This window comes from Dysidea avara, chromosome 9, assembly GCF_963678975.1.
Source record: "Dysidea avara chromosome 9, odDysAvar1.4, whole genome shotgun sequence".
NCBI lineage: Eukaryota > Metazoa > Porifera > Demospongiae > Dictyoceratida > Dysideidae > Dysidea > Dysidea avara.
In genome coordinates this window covers 34,796,744-34,820,375 of record NC_089280.1, presented here as the reverse complement: position 1 = coordinate 34,820,375, position 23,632 = coordinate 34,796,744, and the positions used below count along the sequence as shown (strand labels likewise).

General features: G+C 38.9%; 1 protein-coding gene across 1 annotated transcript; it reads left to right on the top strand.

Moving 5' to 3' along the window:
* The first annotated feature begins 33 nt into the window (after positions 1 to 33).
* On the top strand, positions 34 to 21,061 carry LOC136267730 (sulfhydryl oxidase 1-like). Its single transcript, XM_066062889.1, has 8 exons — positions 34 to 49; positions 7,968 to 8,054; positions 10,073 to 10,138; positions 10,194 to 10,276; positions 15,032 to 15,217; positions 18,303 to 18,426; positions 18,585 to 18,707; positions 20,292 to 21,061. Exons 3-8 carry the CDS (start codon positions 10,085 to 10,087, stop codon positions 21,039 to 21,041), a joined length of 1,320 nt encoding a protein of 439 aa, XP_065918961.1. The 5' UTR covers positions 34 to 49; positions 7,968 to 8,054; positions 10,073 to 10,084; the 3' UTR covers positions 21,042 to 21,061.
* The last annotated feature ends 2,571 nt before the right edge of the window (positions 21,062 to 23,632 follow it).

Sequence of the window (23,632 nt, the reverse complement as noted above, 5' to 3'; positions counted from 1 at the left end):
TCTTCATTTGTAGATCTCCAAGTGTTTGATGGATCACAAGTTGTTAGTGGTGAGTTGTAGTTCAGTTATAATTCTGTTACTTGTTATCAGCTCATTTGTTATGTAATCACCAAACTAGTTGATTGTGTACGTGTAACAATATAATGGAATAGTATAGGGTAATTTTGCTGTTAACAATGACAAATTGTAACACTTGTTATTTAAAGGCCTGCAATGCAAGAGGATTACGTACCATAGTATTTTAGGATGTATGTGACCCAGTCTGAGAAAACCAGTCGTCAGCAGATTTAATTTTTCACCCAGGATCAAGACACACGATAGTGTGTCGTGCGGCCCAAGAGCCGGCGCGTAACACCCGTGAGTATATTGACAGGAAGAAAGAAAACGCAATTTTCGCACCTCCGTAGCTCTGTGCTTCCTTGATGAAACAAGACGATTTTTGCTGTGGACATGCCCTCCAACTGCAGCACTCCACATTCCAAATTTGAGCGAAATCGCTTTGCGCGTTCCCGAGATATGCGACTTCAAAAATTGGCTCAGTTTCTTCGTTTTTTTCTTCTTATTTTTCTTTTTCTTGTCGCACACTTACAAAAACTGCTATAAAACTCGAACGCCATATCCGATTGCCTTGAAATTTGGCACTCAGAAGGGGGATATAAAGGCCGCATCTCGGTACCAACTTTGGCTGGAATACGATAAACAGGCAAAGAGTTATGAGCGATTATTCACGAAAAATAACACCAATATGTTGTCACGCCTACAGGGTAAACCGCGTATGGGAAGAAGCTGAAAATCGGTGGGTGAATAGGTTAACTATTGAACCTCAAACCTTTTGTGGTTTGAAAGAAATCGAGTTAAAAAACAGGAAGATACAACGAAAAAACCAACAGTGTGTAACAATTACGCAATCGAGATTAGCTAATAAAAAAACGACTGCTTGCCACGCCTACCAGATAAACCGCTTGGGGTAATGCTTTAAAAATCGGTATACAGATGGAGTAATCATCTTAGAAAGGCTCATCAATGGTGTAGAAGAATCAGACTTAAAGCCACGGAGTTATAACACGAAATCCAACTTGGTGCAGCAAGTGCGAGATCGAGATACTCTAATAGAGCAGTCATCCTAATAGAGCAGTCACCCTGAAGAGAATTCAAGAGATTAGCTAGAAATAAGAAACCTCTATAGAGATCAGCCACACACAAGTCACCCTGTAGAGAGATCAGCTAGAAGAAGTTACCTTGTAGGGAGTTCATGTAACTATGGAAAGAGATAGTTCAGCTAGAAAAAATCACTTTGTAGAGTTCAGCTACAAAGAAACCACCATGTAGAGTATTCAGCTACAAACAAATCGCCCTGTGGAGAGATCAATAGAAGAAGTTACCTTGCAGAGAGTTCAGCTACAAAGAAACCATCATGTAGAGAGTTCAGCTACAAACAAATCTCCCTGTAGAGAGATCAGCTAGAAGAAGTTACCTTGTAGATCGTTCAGCTACAAACAAATCACCCTGTGGAGAGATCAGCTACAAACAAATCTCCCTGTAGAGAGATCAGCTAGAAGAAGTTACCTTGTAGAGAGTTCAGCTTCAAACAAATCACCCTGTAGAAAGATCAGCTAGGAGAGGTCACCTTGTAGAGTTCAGTTACAAAAAAACCACCATGTAGAGAGCTCAGCTACAAACTAGTGACCTTGTAGAGACATCAGCTAGAAGAAGTTACCTTGTAGAGAGTTCAGCTACAAAGAAACCATTCTTTAAAGAGCTCAGCTGCAAACAAATCACCTGTAAAGAATTTAGCTACAAATAAATCACCCTGTAGAAAGATGAGCTAGAAAAAGTTACCTTGTAGAGAGTTCAGTTACAAAGAAACCACCATGTAGAGAATTCAGCTACAAACTAGTGACCCTGTAAAGACATCAGCTAGAAGAAGTTACCTTGAGAGAGTTCAGCTACAAAGAAACCATTATTTAAAGAGCTCAGCTGCAAACAAATCACCTATACAGAATTCAGCTACAAACAAATCACCATGTAGAGAGATCAACTAGAAGAAGTTAACTTGTAGAGAGTTCAGCTACAAAGAAACCATCATGTAGAGAGTTCAGCTACAAACAAATCTCCCTGTAGAGAGATTAGCTAGAAGAAGTTACCTTGTAGAGAGTTCAGCTACAAAGAAACCATCATGTAGAGAGTTCAGCTACAAACAAATCTCCCTGTAGAGAGATCAGCTAGAAGAAGTTACCTTGTAGATCGTTCAGCTACAAACAAATCACCCTGTAGAGAGATCATCTAGAAGAAATTACTTTGTAGAGAGTTCAGCTACAAAGAAACCATCATGTAGAGAGTTCAGCTACAAACAAATCTCCCTGTAGAGAGATCAGCTAGAAGAAGTTACCTTGTAGATCGTTCAGCTACAAACAAATCACCCTGTAGAGAGATCATCTAGAAGAAATTACTTTGTAGAGAGTTCAGCTACAAAGAAACCACCATGTAGAGAGTTCAGCTGCAAAGAAATCACCCTGTAGAAAATACAGCCACAAACAAATTGCCCTGTAGAAAGATCAGTTAGAAGAAGTTACCTTTTAGAGAGTTCAGCTACAAAGAAACCACCCTGTAGAGAGATCAGCTAGAAGAAGTTACCTTATAGATCGTTCAGCTACAAACAAATCACCCTGTAGAGAGATCAGCTAGAAGAAGTTACCTTGTAGAGAGTTCAGCTACAAAGAAACCACCATGTAGAGAGTTCAGCTGCAAAGAAATCACCCTGTATAAAATTCTGCCACAAACAAATTGCCCTGTAGAAAGATTAGTTAGAAGAAGTTACCTTGTAGAGAGTTCAGCTACAAAGAAACCATCATGTAGAGAGTTCAGCTACAAACAAATCTCCCTGTAGAGAGATTAGCTAGAAGAAGTTACCTTGTAGAGAGTTCGGCTACAAAGAAACTATCATGTAGAGAGTTCAGCTACAAACAAATCTCCCTGTAGAGAGATCAGCTAGAAGAAGTTACCTTGTAGAGAGTTCAGCTTCAAACAAATCACCCTGTAGAAAGATCAGCTAGAAGAGGTCACCTTGTAGAGTTCAGTTACAAAAAAACCACCATGTAGAGAGCTCAGCTACAAACTAGTGACCTTGTAGATACATCAGCTAGAAGAAGTTACCTTGTAGAGAGTTCAGCTACAAAGAAACCATTCTTTAATAAGCTCAGCTGCAAACAAATCACCTGTAAAGAATTCAGCTACAAATAAATCACCCTGTAGAAAGATGAGCTAGAAAAAGTTACCTTGTAGAGAGTTCAGTTACAAAGAAACCACCATGTAGAGAATTCAGCTACAAACTAGTGACCCTGTAAAGACATCAGCTAGAAGAAGTTACCTTGAGAGAGTTCAGCTACAAAGAAACCATTATTTAAAGAGCTCAGCTGCAAACAAATCACTTATACAGAATTCAGCTACAAACAAATCACCATGTAGAGAGATCAGCTAGAAGAAGTTAACTTGTAGAGAGTTCAGCTACAAAGAAACCATCATGTAGAGAGTTCAGCTACAAACAAATCTCCCTGTAGAGAGATTAGCTAGAAGAAGTTACCTTGTAGAGAGTTCAGCTACAAAGAAACCATCATGTAGAGAGTTCAGCTACAAACAAATCTCCCTGTAGAGAGATCAGCTAAAAGAAGTTACCTTGTAGATTGTTCAGCTACAAACAAATCACCCTGTAGAGAGATCAGCTAGAAGAAATTACTTTGTAGAGAGTTCAGCTACAAAGAAACCACCATGTAGAGAGTTCAGCTGCAAAGAAATCACCCTGTAGAAAATACAGCCACAAACAAATTGCCCTGTAGAAAGATCAGTTAGAAGAAGTTACCTTTTAGAGAGTTCAGCTACAAAGAAACCACCCTGTAGAGAGATCAGCTAGAAGAAGTTACCTTATAGATCGTTCAGCTACAAACAAATCACCCTGTAGAGAGATCAGCTAGAAGAAGTTACCTTGTAGAGAGTTCAGCTACAAAGAAACCACCATGTAGAGAGTTCAGCTGTAAAGAAATCACCCTGTATAAAATTCTGCCACAAACAAATTGCCCTGTAGAAAGATTAGTTAGAAGAAGTTACCTTGTAGAGAGTTCAGTTACAAAGAAACAATCATGCAAAGAGTTTAGCTGCAAACAAATCACCCAGTAAAAAGTTCCGCTATGAACAGATCACACTGTAGAGAGTTCAGTTAGAAACAAGTCATCCGGTAGATAGATCAGCTAGAAGAAGTCACTTTGTAGAGAGTTCAGCTACAAAGAAACCACCATGTAAGAGAGTTCAGCTGCAAACAAAACACCTGTAGAGAGTTCAGCTAGGAACAAGTCACCCTGTACAGAGATCAGCTAAAAACAAGTCATCCTGTAGAGAGTTCAGCTTACATTGTAGAGAGTTCAGCTACAAACAAATCACCCTGTAGATAGTTCAGCTAGAAACAAGTCACCCTGTAGAGAGATCAGCTAGAAACAAGTCACCCGTAGAGAGTTCAGCTAGAAGAAGTTACATTGTAGAGAGTTCAGCTACAAAGAAACTACCATATAAAGAGTTCAGCAGCAAACAAATTGCCCTGTAGAGAATTCAGCTACAGACAAATCACCTTGTAGAAAGATCAGCTAGAAGAAGTTACCTTGTAGAGAGTTCAGCTAGAAACAAATCACCCTGTAGAGGGTTCAGCTACAAACAAGTCACCCTGTAGAAAGTTCAGCTAGAATAAGTTACCTTGTAGAGAGTTCAGCTACAAAGAAACCATTCTGTAAAGAGCTCAGCTGCAAACAAATCACCTGTACAGAATTCAGCTACAAACAAATCACCCTGTAGAGAGATCAGCTAGAAGAAATTACCTTGTAGATAGTTCAGCTACAAACAAATCACCCTGTAGAAAGATCAGTTAGAAGAAGTTACTTTGTAGAGAGTTCAGCTACAAAGAAACCATTTTGTAAAGAGCTCAGCTGCAATCAAATCACCTGCACAGAATTCAGCTACGAACAAATCACCCTGTAGAGAGATCAGCTAGAAGAAGTTACCTTGTAGATAGTTCAGCTGCAAACAAATCACCCTGTAGAGAGATCAGCTAGAAGAAGTTACCTTGTAGATAGTTCAGCTACAAACAAATCTCCCTGTAGAGAGATCAGCTAGAAGAAATTACCTTGTAGAGAGTTCAGCTACAAAGAAACCATCATGTGGAGAGTTCAGCTGTAAAGAAATCACCACTGCCCAAATTTCAAGGCAATAGCTCTTTCCAATCTGAAGTTATCAATTGTCAAAGTTGGCAAATTGGATGTGTGTGGAAGGCCCCTTTTCGCAAATCCAGTCACATATATATTATATATATAATATGTACATTTACTGATAAAATATTTAAAGTACATTTACTTCATCTTTTCTTCTTCCTGTAGTAAAGAAAAAAAACATAGGTTAAAAAAGTCCCAAAGCTGGCCATAGGCCGGCTTTGGGGTATACAATTACAAAAAGAAATGAAATCTAATCCAAAACAGCCAAGCTGTAAAAAAAGTGTGTGGCCCTCAGAAAGGCTATGGTGAAAAAAGATGTGAAATCCAAGGTGGCGGCCAAGAAATGGCTGTGATGGTAGGTTAATGGTAAAAATTTTAATAACGACAATTCAGGTGAATTTTTGTGCCGCTTCACAAAATTTACCTGAATTGTCATTATTAAAATTTTTACCATTAACCTACCATCACAGCCATTTCTTGGCCGCCACCTTGGATTTCACATCTTTTTTCACCATAGCCTTTCTGAGGGCCGCACACTTCTTTTACAGCTTGGCTGTTTTGGATTAGATACAAAGCTACATGAATAAACTACCTAATTCCACAATCAAAATCAGCTAGACTTGAGTGGTCTGGTTTTGCTGGCTGCTTTTCCCAAGCCCAGTGACGATCTATACGTGCGGTGTGAGGCCCTAAATGGAGCTCTGGTCAGCCTGGAGATGACTGTATGTGGCTATACAGCTCTGGTGTTGAATAAGTACCTCTGCTGTGAATTTCCTTTCATTTTAGCCAATTTTAAGAGCTCAATGGCCCAAAACTTGGCCTAATTCATCCCTATGCCTTCCTTTTCAAGTTTTGAACACCATCTTGCCTGCCTCCCATCCATTTTGCAGCTCGCCTGATACAGTCAACCTCGGTTTAAATACTATCTAAAATGGCGGGAAACTTAGTTGTTCGCTACTTGTACAGTGGATGCTATGGAAGGTAAGGAATTGGGGTAAAACGTGTGAGAATTTGGTACACATAGCTTTGACCATTGGCGAGCTACAACACGCTAAATACTTAACTTATATGTGTTGAACTAATTCAAATCAAATTGATGTCAAGTATTCTTAGTACAAATTGTTCTATCCATGTCATATGTGTCCCGGGGCCCTTCAAACCTTCTCAATACATTGTTTTTCTAGCTGCTAAACAAGCTGGTGCCATATTTGGTAGTATAATCACACATCAAAGGATTATGATGTGTTGGTCAGTGTGACCCTCAGGCAATACATAATGTAGTGTAGTTGTTGTATTAACAAGTTGTTGTGATCATTAGTGATACAATAGTTGTAACATGGGCACGAGTGATTTGCCTGATATGTTTGCCTACGCCCCCCTCTAGTGAATGTGTGTGCTCTATTGGATTAGGCCTACAACAAATAAATTCCCTCCATCACCCACACCTGTGTACTAGCTCAAATTTCATATTCTTCATTATTTTCTGGTTTTCCTGACATACTGTACTGTCAGGCTCAGTAAAAGCCGTGTCAGCTCACATGTCAGTGTGCTGTCATGAGTTATATTATTCCTGTAACTTATAAGATTCAGTCGCTTTTGTTTGATGACATAATGATGAACTAGTACTTGATTTCTCCACTGTGATATTGTAAGATGCTTGAAAAGGTGAGAGGATTGCCCAAGAAATTCCCGTCAGATAATGCCAAGACATTTAAGACTGCAGCCAAGACAATAGACTTGGTGCTGCTCAAGGATGAAGATGTCAAGAGTTATCTCTTGTGTGTTGGAGTTGGACAAAAGAACAAATTGTAGAGAGAACAAATTCAGTCGCTTTTGCATTAGATTTTGTCACGTTTGCACAAGGTTTGCACAAGAATGAAGTACAACTGTTGTAAACAACTCTTTATAAGGTGATAATTCTTCTGCTACAGCTTCTTCAGCAACATTCGCAACTGTGCTTTGTCACTGGCGATAGGTGTGGACAAATTATTAATCAATCTTTGCTTTGTTCTGTCATGTTAGGACAAATTATATTATTCCTGTAACTTTGCTGTTTCAAGTAATTACTTGAAACGCTTGTAATGGAAAATGGACTGCCCACCCTCCCACATACAAATATGCCAGTACAAGAGAAAATAAGAGTACATTACAATCTGTATTGTATAAGTGTATGTGGTTGTGGTCTAGTCTGTTGTCCTGACTACGTACTGTTACACATTATTACTATTTAATAAGACCACCTCATTAAGTGTTGTATGGAGTGAAATTTGGCCACCAGTCAGACCCCATCAGTACAGCTTAGAATAGACCTTGTGCATGCCAAGACGTGGTCTGGCAAAAACCAGAAAAAAGTTGCTATGGCTTCAAGTTTCACGATAGTTTATGAGAAAAGTGAGGGCAAAAGTATCGAGTGTTCTATAGCAAAAACCTTTCCTAGGCAGAATAACTCGCCATGCAGCAAATATGTTATAATACTTTTACCCAGTAACTTACTTTATACCAGTGCTACTCTATCTTTTAGCACGATTCCTTCATATTAGCATTTAAAAATTTTCTTAGGCATAGAATGTGTATGTCTTTTGCCCTCAAAAAATGGCGGATGCGTTATTTTGATGATGTAATAAAGTGCCACGCCTTGGCACGCACATGGTCTATACAGAGGTAGATAATGGATGAGATCCATCAGTGTGTATTAGTTGTTGTTATTGTTTAAGGTAGTCGGCAGCCACAGTTGATGATGAAGGCTTTTATGGACCTGGCGTTTCAGCAGCAATCCTTCCAACTGCCATCTATTAAGGAACTGAGGTATGCTAGCTTGATGTGTGTTAGCCAATCCAAATTATTCACTGAGCTAATTATAACACCAACAAACACAACCACTGAACATTTTTGTAAACTTACTGATAAGCACGAAATGGCTGCAATCCCAAGACTGTATAATCTGCTGCTACTGGGTAGCCTACAGATGTACATAACTGAATTTATTGCTCACACTGGGGTGGGGGCTTGTGTTGGATAAAAAAATAGTGAAACTTTATAGACTGTTTTTTACAATCCACAGTATTGCGGTGTTAAGAAATTAGATGGTATCAAAACAGATACCATGGTTTAACTAAATACTTGGCATATTGCTCAGCACTAACTCCAGTTATAGAACATATGTGACCCACTGAGCGAAATGTGTAATTTTTGTTTTGGGCATTGAAATCAATGCGCGCTACAAAAAAAATTACACATATTTTAATCGCTTCAGTACAGTATACTATTGCTATAACTTCTATGCCATTGGATTCACTTCTTCATGGAGAGTAAGAATATCTTTATGTACCATGAAGTTATATGTGTTTGTGCACAATACGGTAAAGTGTACTACAGGTATCATCTCTGTTTCTATGCTTGAACAGCTTTCTTGCTTGATAGCATTGGTGAATATTGGCCAAGCACTAATCCTTGATATCAATTCCCCAGTTGATAGTGAACACAGTGAGACAAGCCTACTAGCCTATTGCAATTGTGACTTCTATATTAGGGATCATGAAAGGTTGAGCTTTTCTGGCCAACCCTAAACCATCCTCACAATACCTTCATGGCTCCTAGGCAGTATTGGTGAGGTATAAGCACACCCAAAAGTATCTACAGAGCAGCCAAGTTGCTATGGAATTTCACAAAATTTTTATTTAGCAGAATTTTCTACTAACTGACTAACTAACTGCCTGATGCCTTCAGACAAGCATAACTCAATAACTGCTAAAGCTACTGGCCTGATATTTTCATTGTCAAATGTCTCTTCAACTTGACTGGTGTCTTTTCGCATACCGCAGTACTTACAGTACAATGTGTGCTTCATGGACTTGTGTCCTCCTTTGTGTCCCAAGAATTTTCAGTCAGACTAGGGATTGTAGCCATGAAAATAAGAGTGTTATTTAAACCATTAAACATTTTCTGAGATATGAATCACACTCTGGTGCAGATGAGGTCAGTCACACATTACAATTCAATGAAAGGAGATTACACAACCAAGCATTGTGTCAGGTGTTAGGTCTTGTTTAGTTGCTAGGACTCTAGGGATATTTGGCACCAATCTGAGGTGTCAACATTTCTACAAGATAAATGATGACATGTGTTCAACCTCCTTTGTTCTGGGTGTCATCAATCACTGCCAAATTCTATTAAATTCCATGGCTAGCCGTAACTCTGGACAAAGCTGGTAATATTTGTGTTTATAAACTTTGCTGAAATTTTGTAAATTTTTGCCATCTCGAATAAATCTGTAGTGAATATCTTCAATGAGAACACTTTTTAGATTTACCACATCATACAGTACTATCGTACTGTATATTAGGGATCATGAAGGGTTGGGCTTTTCTGGCCAAAATATCCTGAAACCATACACCCATGTGAGCAAAACGTTAAATGGTAAAGCAGCTTGCACATAAGAAAGTAAAAGCGAAATGAAGTCTGTATTAAACTTCTGTAAAGGCTGACTTTGCTCTGAGGTGGTTTCTTTTCAGTGGTCTGAAATATGGGTGTGGCGACTCTACTCAGACTTTGTGAACTACTTTCTCTTCTAGGCATTTAACAACTGAAAAACAACAGTGCAAGCCTTGTAGACTACCTGTGGTCTACGTAAAGTATGCATGTTTTTGAAAATATTAAGAAAGAAAGTCAGTAGTATTACAATCTAACATTCCTAAAGTTGTCTAGTGATCAAGTCACAACTGGTCTGGATCTTCAGAGTTTCCATGGCAACATTCTAAGTAGTGATAGGGTCCATAGTGAGGTAGTTGTACACTGCAGTGAGTATAGTGTTTGTTGTTTCATAGCTGTTACTGGATATGATGTCACAAGGTGTCCACAAGTCTCCTCTTTACGTCGCTTCACAATCTGAGGTAGTATGGAGTGTATGTGTTGTGTTGTGTGTGATGTGTGTCATTGTGTATATAGCAACTTTTAGCCAATCATTTATCAGTTACAACATTTCCGTCACTGCTACTCATCAATGAACAGGACACACATGTTTACAACAAGTAAGTGTTTGTATTTGTAGTATACTATCCATGCAAAAACAGCCAAGCTGTATAAAAGGGTGCGGCCTTCAAAATGCCTGGGTGAAAAAAGTTGTGAAATCAAAGGTGGCGGCCATGAAATGGCTGCAATGGTGTGGATGATAACCTCCTGATTGTCAAGGCGTCCTGACTTTCCAAGTGTCTAGATTATGTAGGTGTCCATCAGTGTCCATGTTAATATAGGTGTATTTTTACTTACTGCAGCAAAGTTGGAGAAAAGTTCTTGTTCTCAAATTGGCCATTGTAAAGCAATATATGTCACGCTGTTGTTCATACTATCCCAGGTTAGCCATGGTGTTTCAGCTGGAGCTATCAAACTGAGGTCATACTACTGTATTTGACACAAGCTCGATAGTACATACACCAAATAATGAGTTAAAACACATCAATGGCTGTTGGTTATTTAGGTGCTCAATGAAAAGGAACTAGAATTGTAATGATGGAAGAATAAGCTGTGCAATGTTGTTGCCACCATGTTGAAACTAGGTAGTCTTCCTTTCACCAAAAATACACCTAAAGATAACTGTCACAGAGCATGGCCACATTGTAGTAGTAAATCCTGACTGGAGTCCAGCAAAAGCAAATGATTATTGTTAGCCCAAGTTGAGTGTCCCAGAATGCGTCCACAATGTATCCAACCTGTGCCAGCCCACCTTGTTAGCTACACCCAACTTGACATGGTAACCAGTAAGGGTGACATGGTAACCAGTAAGGGTGACACTTACACCCTGTTTACACTATCATCTCATCGGATACAGTACGGCATGCATGCAACATGTTGGAAAAATTCCAGAAATTATAGAAATGTATGGAAACTACATTATGACCTGTGTATTTTGAGTTATGCAGAATTTGGTTTTCGAAGTTTGAAATTCTATAGCATGATGCCTCAACACAATTATAGGTTGTAGTGTGAATTGATCTTACCATGGTTGTGGTTGTGATAAAGTGAAAACGTTTAATTATGGTAATTATGGTGTAAATGTGTTTACAGCCCACCATGTGACCACCATACCCTGCAGCCATACAAGACATAATTGACATGTTGTTTACAAGTGGTCCTGTGGTCCTATTGGTTCACTATTGTAATTTCTTGTGGTGGAATATAATTTGTGTTTTATTGAAAGTTGTTATCACAACACATTTTCACAGCCTTGCACAAAACTATGAGCTCTCTCTTTCTGTTTCCTCACACTGCAAACTTACAATTTGTGTGAGCTTCCACTTGTAGTATGTCTACGAGAAAAATATGTAATTTTGGTAATGGCTTTATGTATGGTTTATCATCACTGTATCCTCTTATGGTATGTGCACACAACATGCACTACATGTCCTCCTAAATTATGTACCACTGCTACCTACTGGTGGCTATTGTTTGATAATCATGGTGGTAAAAATCTTACACGTTGTTTCAGTGTAACAGCTGAAGGTCAGGCAGTATATATATTTTGTTTCACAATTTGAAAGAATAGCTGAAAAGCTACTAGCTGCAGCTATCACCCAATAATGTACTAATGTCAAGTAGAACCCAAACATAGCTAAAGTGTACTTCATGACCTGATTAATAAGACCACCTCATTATAGTGACCATGTCAAGTAGGTCTCAAACACAGCTAAGGTGTACTGCATGACCTCATTAATAAGACCACCTCATCATAATTATCATGTTTAACTTCCATATGTGAATTTGTTACCTGACGAGATTAAGTATTGCATGGATTTATTCTTGCATATAAATTTGTCTGCGAGAACAACCCACTAAATGTATACGTTTGGGATAGTGAGGTAGTCTTATTAATGAGGTCATGAAGTAGACCTTAGCTGTGTTTGGGACCCACTTGACATGGTCACTATAATGAGGTGGTCTTATTAATGAGGTCATGCAGTACACCTTAGCTGTGTTTGGGACCTACTTGACATGGTCACTATAATGAGGTGGTCTTATTAATGAGGTCATGCAGTACACCTTAGCTGTGTTTGGGACCTACTTGACATGGTCACTATAATGAGGTGGTCTTATTAATGAGGTCATGCAGTACACCTTAGCTGTGTTTGGGACCTACTTGACATGGTCACTATAATGAGGTGGTCTTATTAATGAGGTCATGCAGTACACCTTAGCTGTGTTTGGGACCTACTTGACATGGTCACTATAATGAGGTGGTCTTATTAATGAGGTCATGAAGTAGACCTTAGCTGTGTTTGGGACCCACTTGACATGGTCACTATAACGAGGTGGTCTTATTAATGAGGTCATGAAGTACACCTTAGCTATGTTTGGGACCTACTTGAGATGGTCACTATAGTGAGGTGGTCTTATTAATGAGGTCATGAAGTACACCTTAGCTATGTTTGGGACCTACTTGAGATAGTCACTATAGTGAGGTGGTCTTATTAATGAGGTCATGAAGTACACCTTAGCTGTGTTTGGGACCTACTTGACATGGCCACTATAATGAGGTGGTCTTATTAATGAGGTCATGCAGTACACCTTAGCTGTGTTTGGGACCTACTTGACATGGTCACTATAATGAGGTGGTCTTATTAATGAGGTCATGCAGTACACCTTAGCTGTGTTTGGGACCTACTTGACATGGTCACTATAATGAGGTGGTCTTATTAATGAGGTCATGCAGTACACCTTAGCTGTGTTTGGGACCTACTTGACATGGTCACTATAATGAGGTGGTCTTATTAATGAGGTCATGAAGTAGACCTTAGCTGTGTTTGGGACCCACTTGACATGGTCACTATAACGAGGTGGTCTTATTAATGAGGTCATGAAGTACACCTTAGCTATGTTTGGGACCTACTTGAGATGGTCACTATAGTGAGGTGGTCTTATTAATGAGGTCATGAAGTACACCTTAGCTATGTTTGGGACCTACTTGAGATAGTCACTATAGTGAGGTGGTCTTATTAATGAGGTCATGAAGTACACCTTAGCTGTGTTTGGGACCTACTTGACATGGCCACTATAATGAGGTGGTCTTATTAATGAGGTCATGAAGTACACCTTAGCTATGTTTGGGACCTACTTGAGATGGTCACTATAGTGAGGTGGTCTTATTAATGAGGTCATGAAGTACGCCTTAGCTGTGTTTGGGACCTACTTGACATGGTCACTATAACGAGGTGGTCTTATTAATGAGGTCATGAAGTACACCTTAGCTATGTTTGGGACCTACTTGAGACGATCACTATAGTGAGGTGGTCTTATTAATGAGGTCATGAAATACACCTTAGCTGTGTTTGGGACCTACTTGACATGGCCACTATAATGAGGTGGTCTTATTAATGAGGTCATGAAGTACACCTTAGTTATATTTGGGGCTGTTTACGTTTGAAAAAATATTTGTTTTCGTCTTCTTGAAATTGACGGTCTTTACTGATTTCCCCTTCACTCCAATATTACAACTCATATTCTATTCAAAAGTGAGGATTCTGTCTGTGATATCAAGCGGTGATATCAAGGAGTCTGTTAAACGTTATCCCATACATTGTAGTATGCGTAAGTTACAGGGATTTGTTCGTTTCTGATATCTACTCCAAAACAGTCAAGCTGTGAAAAAAGGGTGCGGCCTTCCAACTGTAGTATGAAAAAGATGTGATATCAAGGGTGGTGGCCAAGAAATGGCTGCATTTGTAATGTCGCACAAATTGATGATATCATTTCTTGGCCGCCACCTTTGATATTACATCTTTTTCATACTAGCCTCTTTTGGAAGGCCGAACCCTTTTTCACAACTTGGGCTGTTTTGGATTAGATAGCATTTCCTTTTGCATTTGGCTTTTCCTTGGCCAGGTAAACATTTGATAGTTAACAATACACACAGGGCAATTTCATAGGTACATATATGGTAGGGAAGAGCTGACATTAACTTTTATTAGGGAATGCCACAAAGTGTCCTGATCCATTCATTACCTTTTGCATATCATGTTAAAGGAAAGAATTACTACTGCCAGGCGTATTAATTGTGCAACTAAACATGTGTCCCAATTGTCAATGATTGAAATGTGAAGGTGTCATTCCATTAGTGTTCAGTTATGTTCCACCCGTTATACAGTGATACAGATGAAGAACAGTTTGAGAAGTACCTCTACAATCAATTTAATCACACTACAATAAACAAAGCACTGATACCATGCTGTGAGTTACCATCAATCAATACCTACATGGTAATGGAGAAAGGAATGGAACACAAAAGGGAGGACAAAGATAGGTCCATGATGCATATATTGTAGCTGGTGTGGTTGGCGATAAGACACTCTTGGGCTGAAATGACATTGAACAGTGAAGAAACCGAGCCCATAACCCTGTCAATAGTCAAGTTGTGTGCTTGGTAGGAAGCATCAGTCAGGCAGACATTTCAGTTAGTAGAAAATTCAGTTAAAAGGATATTTAGATATAAACTTATTGGAGGTGCTCTGAAGACATGTATGGGCTTGGTTATACCTAACCGATACTGCCAAATTGTTATAAGGAAAAGTGAGGCTGGTTGTTGGCTGATATTTTTGGGCAAGGAAGCCCAAACCTCCACCATACAGTACTTACTATTATAATGTATGTTTTTTGTTTTTTTTTTGGAAAATTCTGACTTCAAAATTTAAAAGTTTCTGCCACAAAGAGTGAAGCACATATGGGAGTAAATAATATATGACTGAAATTTTTATGGAGGTGACTTATGCCATACCATGTGTTATTTGTGTACACAGGGATACCATGGCAACCAATGATATAAGAAGGGGATTTTTGGAAGCTATGTTACAGTGGAATTCTACTGTCAGTATTGTTAGGAAGCCACAGTATACTGATCAGTCCAACCGACAACAGAACAATGACAATGTTATCATGGTGAAGACTTCAAAACAGAGAGATGTTGCCATGGCACCACCAATAAGGTATGCTGTATAATAGTTCTAATTGTACTAGTATTTTTTTTTTAAATTGTTAATTTAAAAATGAAGTAGGGATTCATGCAATAAAAGTAGTGAAACAAGAGATGAATGATGGTGTTACAGCATAGCTCAGTGGGAAAGTCCCTACTTTGGCATTAGCTATAACAATTATTTTGTTCAATGCGAAAGTAGGGACTTTCCCACCAAGCTATGCTGTAACACCATCATTCATCTCTTGTTTCACTACTTTTATTGCATAGATCCCTACTTCATTTTTAAATTAACATTTTTTAAATACTAGTTTGTTTGTTTTTTTTTGTCGAAGCACAGCTAGCTAGCTTCAGTGTAATTTATGACTGTTCAATTAAAATATCATACATTACTGTTGTAATTGTATTAGAGTATCACGAGTTAGCCAAGGGGTGTGCAGCTAGCTAGACCAATAAGGGGTGAGGTCATCTTGTTCACTGTTAAGTACAGTCTATTTCTGGTTAGTTGACTAGAGAAACAAAGTGTTAAAAGTCATGTGCTTGAAAGTAACCAATGAGATCGGCAGCTTTCAGTTTAAACTAGTGCCGTCCGCCTGGTGTGAAATTTCATTGGTTATTTCTATTCACATGATATTTTTGCATTTGGCTTACGTGGACAACCAACCTGAAATAGACTGTAAATATAATATAGCTAGACTGTTAAGAGGCGTGCATGGTCTTCGTACTCTATATATTGCTAATAGTTCGCCTAGATCTTTATTTGATGGGTGTGGTTGTGAACCTATCGCGAACGTGATCTGAATCGCAAAGTTGCAGATACAGGTGTATCTAGCTAGTATACCTGTTATAGAAGTGATTTGCTAAGGTCACATGCTGTTGAAAGCTTTATCACTACTAAACACTCTGGAAAGATGTTTGCCTAACCAAAGCTATGTCCTGTAATAAAAGTTGAAGCAAAAAGTGTAGATACGAAAAGGTTCATGTGACTGAAACTAACAATCTATGCTCAAGCCAAAAATGGTTGTGATTTACCTGCAGTCTTGCTAACAAGGTTCCAGCTCTCTTTCTTAAAGCTTTCTCCCATCCCATGCAGGCTAGTTAAAAGATATCTCCTCAACTGTTGTCTAATTTGTCTATCATGTTTTACCCGAAAATTCTCTCTGCAAAACCAAGGTTGTCCTTCATTTTCGTTTGTGTTTGTGTATGTAGCTCTTTTCAAGTCGAAGACATACGTTTTTCCTGGTAGCCTACTGGTAGCTTTTCCTGGTAGCTTACTCATTTCCTGGTAGGCTAGCTGTGGTGTTTTTTTGTCATTAAATACCTGAAGAGCCCAACAGGAAGGTAGTTCACGAAGGTTGTAGAAAGTCGTTACATCCGTATTTCAAATCAGCAAAAAGAAATCACTTCAGTGCAAAGCTGACTTGCTGAAGTTCAGTACAAGCTCTGTTTAGTGTTTAATTATCATATGCTGGCTGCTTTTACCATTAAATGGATTTGCTTACATGGGTGTGTACGGACTAAGATAGATAAACCAGGCACCGGCCGGGCAGGCCAGCTGTGAGTATGCGCCTGTTATTTAGGAATTTTAAGTATATGTTAAAGCATTGCCGCAAGTGCTATATGAAAAATTAAGTACGAGGCGCACGGCCGAGTGCTTTATTTATCATATAGCATGAGCAAGGTAATGCTTTAAATGATTTATGGAACTTTCTAGTCGTGTAGCTTCACCATACACTAGGACTCGTAATTAACATGCGTTGCACAAACTATTAGCAGCCTGAATGCACACAAACTAGTTTAACAAAGTAACTCACGCTTAGTTCATCATAGTTTGGCATGATAGATGTTCATCATGTATTTTGGAAGGTTTAGGTCGTAACCCACAATTGATTCTATTGTGACACATGGTGAATTATTTCCGTGAGACCTGTGGAACACCCCACTACCTCTTCTGAACTGCGCTTGACAGAGGTTCAGCTTGACTCATCTGTTTAATGTCTTTGTATCTGTTTACTGTGTTCGTTTTGTAATTCTATTCAAACTGGAAAAAAAAATTTTCCATGATATCTCCAGGACTTGTCTGTTTACATTAACAAATGTAACAGCAACATTACCTTCTCCCACCCATCATCGAAGCATTTAGGTATCATGTCTATAAAAGCAATCCAGTGGTAGAACTCGTATTGGCTGGGGTGATTGACCACTCAGCGGGGCGAGGGCTATCAGCCTTCACCGGCTTGGGTGATTAGTCATACTGGTGTGAGCGCCGCGGGCTATTAGTATACACTAAAATAAGTGGGCAACTGTGCTTTATTACCCACAAAGCAATAAAGCACTCTTTGTGGGCAATAAAGCACTGTTTGCCCTAAAGTGTACTTTATGAAGTTTAAAGTACACTTTTTCCTTCGATCTTGCCCACGCAAAGTTCTATAAGTTAAAAGTATTGAAACAAAGGAAAAGCAAGTGGCTATTTCACTTTGTCTTCAACTATGTTTCTCCCATTGCACAGTGCTACAAATTAATAATAGCACGAGAAGCGACTTTATAATTAATTCCAGTCAAAACGGAAATTATGGGTGATTTCTGTATAGTCAGCTATTATGCACTACCAGCATATCATCATCTACACGTTAATGTATAAAAAATTGTTTTGTTTCTGCTCTAAAACTTTTAAAACTTTTCTTAATTACACAGAAGAGAAGAATGTGAATTTCTGTGTGTATGCCAGTTTGATTTAAGTGATTGATTTCTATGTAGACTTTATGAACATACCGTAGTGTTTATAACCTATTGTAAAGGGCTGATGATATTTGCCATTGTGAGTGTCTAAACCATCAGTGATATCACAGTAACCATTGTGCTCACACACTTCAGGCAGTCAAAATGGCAAAAAGGAAGTCACTCTTCACGTGACCATCACCATGGTAAACAAAGGTGCTTGTATGGCATCACATGGTCTAAATGAATAGAGTCTATACAGAGACTACTCTAATAGAACACACACTTACACTACAGAGTGTACACCGGTTGATGAAATACTCTAATAGAACAGTGATCTGATAATTGAGTGTACATCACATGTTGTTATCATCTCACAGGCCTCACCTGATGGACCTACAATCTGCTGTAGCCTACACGTTCCGTAGGGAGGTCCCTCTACACTCTATTGTGTCTGGAGCAGCCTTCTCTGCACTAACACAATTTGTACAACTACTAGAACAGGTACACCTGTACGAGTGTAGTGTTGTCATCTTATAAATGGTCAAGTAATTGTGGGACAAAGTGACAAACTATGTATAATTTCAAAAAAGCATAATTGTTTGACTGTTCTTTGTAACTGTTCAACGCTGTAAACATCTCATCTCTCTGACTCATTACAGGTGTTTGCCTTACTTGATCGTCCCACTAGAGATGCTTTACAGAACATCAACTTTCAACTGAACAGTCGTAAACAGGCTGGCTTCATGCTATCCCGGGACTGGGTCAAGCTTCTGGACATTATAGTAAGCAACATGCTACAAAGTCACATACTCTACTAACTTGTAATCAAACAGTATGGTAGTACTGTTTAACTGTACTGTTTAGTAGCGTTCCCCCTAAAAGTGACACGCACCACTAATAAATACTGCATCTAAACACCATCACAGAAATATGATACACTATGAATATCACCTTTAGTCTCATTTAACATCAACTACAGCATTAAAGAAAATACTTACAGGTGGCTGGATATTGATTTAAAGAAAATCGTCAAAACTCAAGTTTTGATAATTTGACAGCTTGCCAGACCATAGTCGCAAGGTCAGAGCCAAATGAAACAACACATGGTCACCATTTTACGCCATAACAACAAACTCACTAGTGGAATGTGCCTTTCATGGTTCCACCGAATGTTTCTTTTATCTTCAATTAAATGTTTATCTTCATGTCGGGAACCGTACCAAGGGGTTAGTTTTTCGTATTGATACTTTCCTTGAAGGAGCATATTTAGATGCCATAAAACTGGGTTTTTTTTTTGTGTGTGTGTTGTAAACTGTTTACCTTGGTTGTCTTTGTATCGGTTATACCTTGCTTTGTTTAGTTTTGTGTGTACTATCAATGTATTGTAATGTGTCCCTCCGGGCAAGGAAGAACAGCTGTAGCCGATTGCTCGGAGGTTAAATATATAAATCAAATTAAATCAACTATTTGAGGCACTTAACGGACTGTAACTTTGGGAGCTGGGCTTATAAAAAAATTTCAGTGAGCCATGCCCCTTCACATTTTAGTGCTGAGGCCATGATCTGGCTCTGTAGAAAACAAGGTATTGTACCACGCCCCCAGCTTAATCTACTGAGTAGTACTGTAGCGAGATCGAGATACTCTAATACAGCAGTCACAATCACATGTGTATTTATAGCTATGCTCTAATAAAATAAGTTAATAAAAGTATTGTAATTAACTAATGAAGTAGGGTTCTAGTGATGAAAAGTAGTGAAACAAGAAATGATGATATCTATTCCTACGCGGCATTGTAGCAATGTAGGAAAATCCCTAACATGCCAATTTAGGGATTTTCCCTCATAGCTACCATCATCTCTTGTTTCATTACTACTGCATGATGCTCTTACTGCCCTCCAAATTTGAAGTAAATTGACTAAAGCACACTCTAAGTGGTGTGGATGGAGGAAGCTGAAGAAAAATACGAAGGGATTGAGATGAACTTTGAAGGCGCATATCTCAATGGTGGCGTTGGTTTGGAACAAAAGGTGCTCCACCCTGAGGGAGTTTCCACAGTACAAATTGTGTAGGTACTATCAAGCATGAAAATGACATTTTCTTGATTCCTGTAAAGTACACACTTGTCTGTTGTGTACCTGTACTGGTTGTACTTGGCTGCACAACACACTATCGTGTATCTTGATGTTACCATTGTTTTTAATATCATACACCTGTATCACAGTACAGTAGACCCTCCAACCCCAGTGGTCTGGGACATTGATAAAGTGTCCAGATAAGTGAAAACTCAATTACTTTATTGTAGAAATGAGGGTCTACTGTACCTCACCTACTATATAATACCTCTGTCTGTGTGTGTATGTGTGCAGCTTGATCCGTCGATGTCAGTGCTACCCATGGAGCCACAATGGAGGTCATGTGTTGGCACTGAGCCACATTACCGTGGATACCCCTGTGGCTTGTGGACACTACTACACACAGTGACCATACAGTGTATGCCTCAAATACACATCACAAATGTCGTGGTCAGACCTCACTACAGACCATGGCATATCTCAAGCAGGGAAGCTCTACTGATTGCTAAAAACTATGTGGAGAATTTCTTCACTTGCGAGAAATGTCGAGAACACTTCAGTGAAATGGCGAGGGTTGTCCTGTACGAAGCTGGGGATGATGTGTCAGCCATTTTGTGGCTGTGGCAAGCTCATAATCGTGTCAACAAGAGACTAGCCAATGACATCAGCACAGACCCAGCCCATCCTAAAGTACAGTTCCCTACACCACAGCTCTGCCAATCTTGCTATGTCAATGACACCGATGGATCCAGCCACTGGAACAACACAGCTGTGTTCTTTTACCTCCTAGACTTCTACAGCTTGGGAATAATAAATATCACCAACTCTAAGACAGTAGACTTCATAACAGGCCAACTGTGGTTATATCAAGCTGATAGGGGATCTCACTTTACTGCAGTATCAATGGAACCATCATCATTTAGTGTGACAGATCTCAGCTTGTGTATACTGCTGTATGTTTTAATGGCCGTCGTGTTGTTGCTGTGTTTTGCACACCTCTACTACAAGAGACGGAAAAGAAAACCAGCAAAATTTGTAGTGTAAATAATAGAAATATTTTTGTATGTAATGTATTAATAATATTATTAATACATATTGTATTGAATATGAAACTCAACCCATCAACTACCTGTATACTACTAGCTGTACATGGAAGGCCTCACAATGTTTGGTATATGTCACCTAGTCTGTGACAATTGATCTTATCACCTATTTATTAAGAGTATCAAGAAATGCCAGTTTTAAGTATTCAGTGTGTTGTAGCTTGCCAATGGTTGAAGCTACATGTACCAAATTTTACACCAATTTCTCACCTTCAAGATCATCCACTGTACAAGTAGCCAACATTTAAGTTTCCTGTTATTTTAGATAGTTTTTAACTTGATATTGACAGCTCCAAAAGGGGTGGCCTGGAGGAGGGCGAGAGGTTGTTTTAAAAAATTAAATAGGAAGGTGTAGTAATAAATTAGACCAAGTTATGAATTGTTTGGGTTTCAAAACTGGCTGTCATTTGGAGCGCAGGTCTTTATGGAGCTGTACATCCACCCACAGGCTGGCCAGAGCTCCAATAGGGCCCCAGACTGCTTGTACGGATCGCCACTGTGTTTGGGAAAAGCAGACTACTCGGGTTTTGACTATGAAATTTGATAGTTTATTCATGATCATGTACGGTAGCTTTGGAAAATCAAATCTGTTGTCATGGGTGATAAAACCAGTTTCCCAGACCCGGTCACATAAATAGCGTACACAGAGTTTCTGAGGAGCTAGAATCATTCTGGATCTGTTTTGTGGCTTTCAAGACGTATACTACCAAATTATAATCCTGCTGCTATCACGACCCAATTCTCCTGTACTCCAGTTGTAGATTTAGGGGGGTTTCAAAGACTCCACGGAAACTCCCTTTGAAAAATGCATGATTACACAACAGTTAAGTATTTAAATTAATTGTTGTGGCGTACACCTGTAATAAGCACCCCTACAATTCATGTGGGTGATAAAATCACTAATACAGATGGTTGTACATACTGCATTATATTAGGACCTTTTTGTACTGGCTAAACTTCATAGTTTTGCCTTTGAAATCACCACTACAGTGTTCAACAGCAGTTATTTATTTACCTTTTTTTGGGTCTTCAATACAGCTAAGCTGAAGTTGCGATTATGGAGTGGAACCTGAAATCCCCTCTGAAAATTTCTAGATCCGCCTGTGCTCTGTACCTAGTCAACAATGATTAGCTTGTTTGTCAAATGATCTAATATAAATCAACACTCAATGTATAAAAATATGGAAATTACCTTCATAACGAGCACTATCTCTTTCAGGGGTGTCACATAACTTTTGAACCAGAACTGTTGGGACCAAAACGTGTTTTTGTAAATTAATTTGTGGAAGTCTACTTTATGCAGGCTTGAGGCCACTATAAACATGTTTTGTCTGACGTTTGCTACTGCTCCAGTTACCCACTTTCAAAGTTGCTTCTCAATTTAAATATGTTAAGCACTTTGGTGCCATTGTGGCGTATAAGCATAGCTGAGGTATTGGAATTTAAAGAGTCCTTCAGGAGGTTACATGTCTTTGTGATGTCAATATCAAAACTGACTCCCTGATAGTATAATTATTATACCATATATGGTGATGATCAAAAATTACCAACTGCATTGCAGCTGATTGATGTTATTATAAATTACAAAAATCTGATTTGCTGCTATCATCTTGGGAACAGTAATCTACTGCTGGTAAGATGTCCTTTATTGGTCGGCTACTTCTATTCCTTCATTAGTTGTATCTAACTGATCACATGAGCTCCCCTAACACAGTTGTCTTACTACTAAGGTGACAATGAGTCAGTACATAATCCATAGGACTAGTACACCTCACTGGAGACCAGGGGTGGGACAAACATGAATAATTGGTATGTAATGAAATTATGTAAGATCCTGTAAAGTATTCTAAAGAAAGGTGTTTTCCACGTCTACAGTATGGACAATTGTTTGCAGTTGTTTTAATGCAAAAACTGTTAGTGATGAACTGGTGACACAATCTAACAATGTTACCAGCACGTGCCTGTGATAAAGTAGACAAATCATGCAATGGGTATAGCTTAGCTCTATACAATACTGCACAATGTTCTGCAGCACACAAAACTGTTTGAAAGAATTTTATTAAAGTGCACCTGTGCCAACCACTAGTGTCATAGTGAAGTCCTGATTTTCCAAGTCAGTTTATGTACTAAATATTATAGCATTGTACACTGAAACCTGTTAATGTGGACACTTACATAATCCTGACACTTAATAAGGTGTCAAATTATCTAGATCTCGGTGTTACGTATGTAATAGTTATACCACAGCTGTGAGGGATTTTGCTGATATATACACACGAACCCTGAGGAGTAAGGGTGTACATATCAGAAAATCCTGATACCGTGACAGTTGTGGTATAAGTGATATATATATATATCACTCAGGGCACACTCACCTGATAGGTGAAAGAACTACAGATTACTTACCTCATTTGTTTTATACACTAGCATCTGATGATCGATTGCGGTTTCCATTGGGTGGGAAATAGCTCTCAGAATGTGTTTTAACACATGCCAGGAACTTTCAATTGTGGGATTGAGAAATAAAGCAGT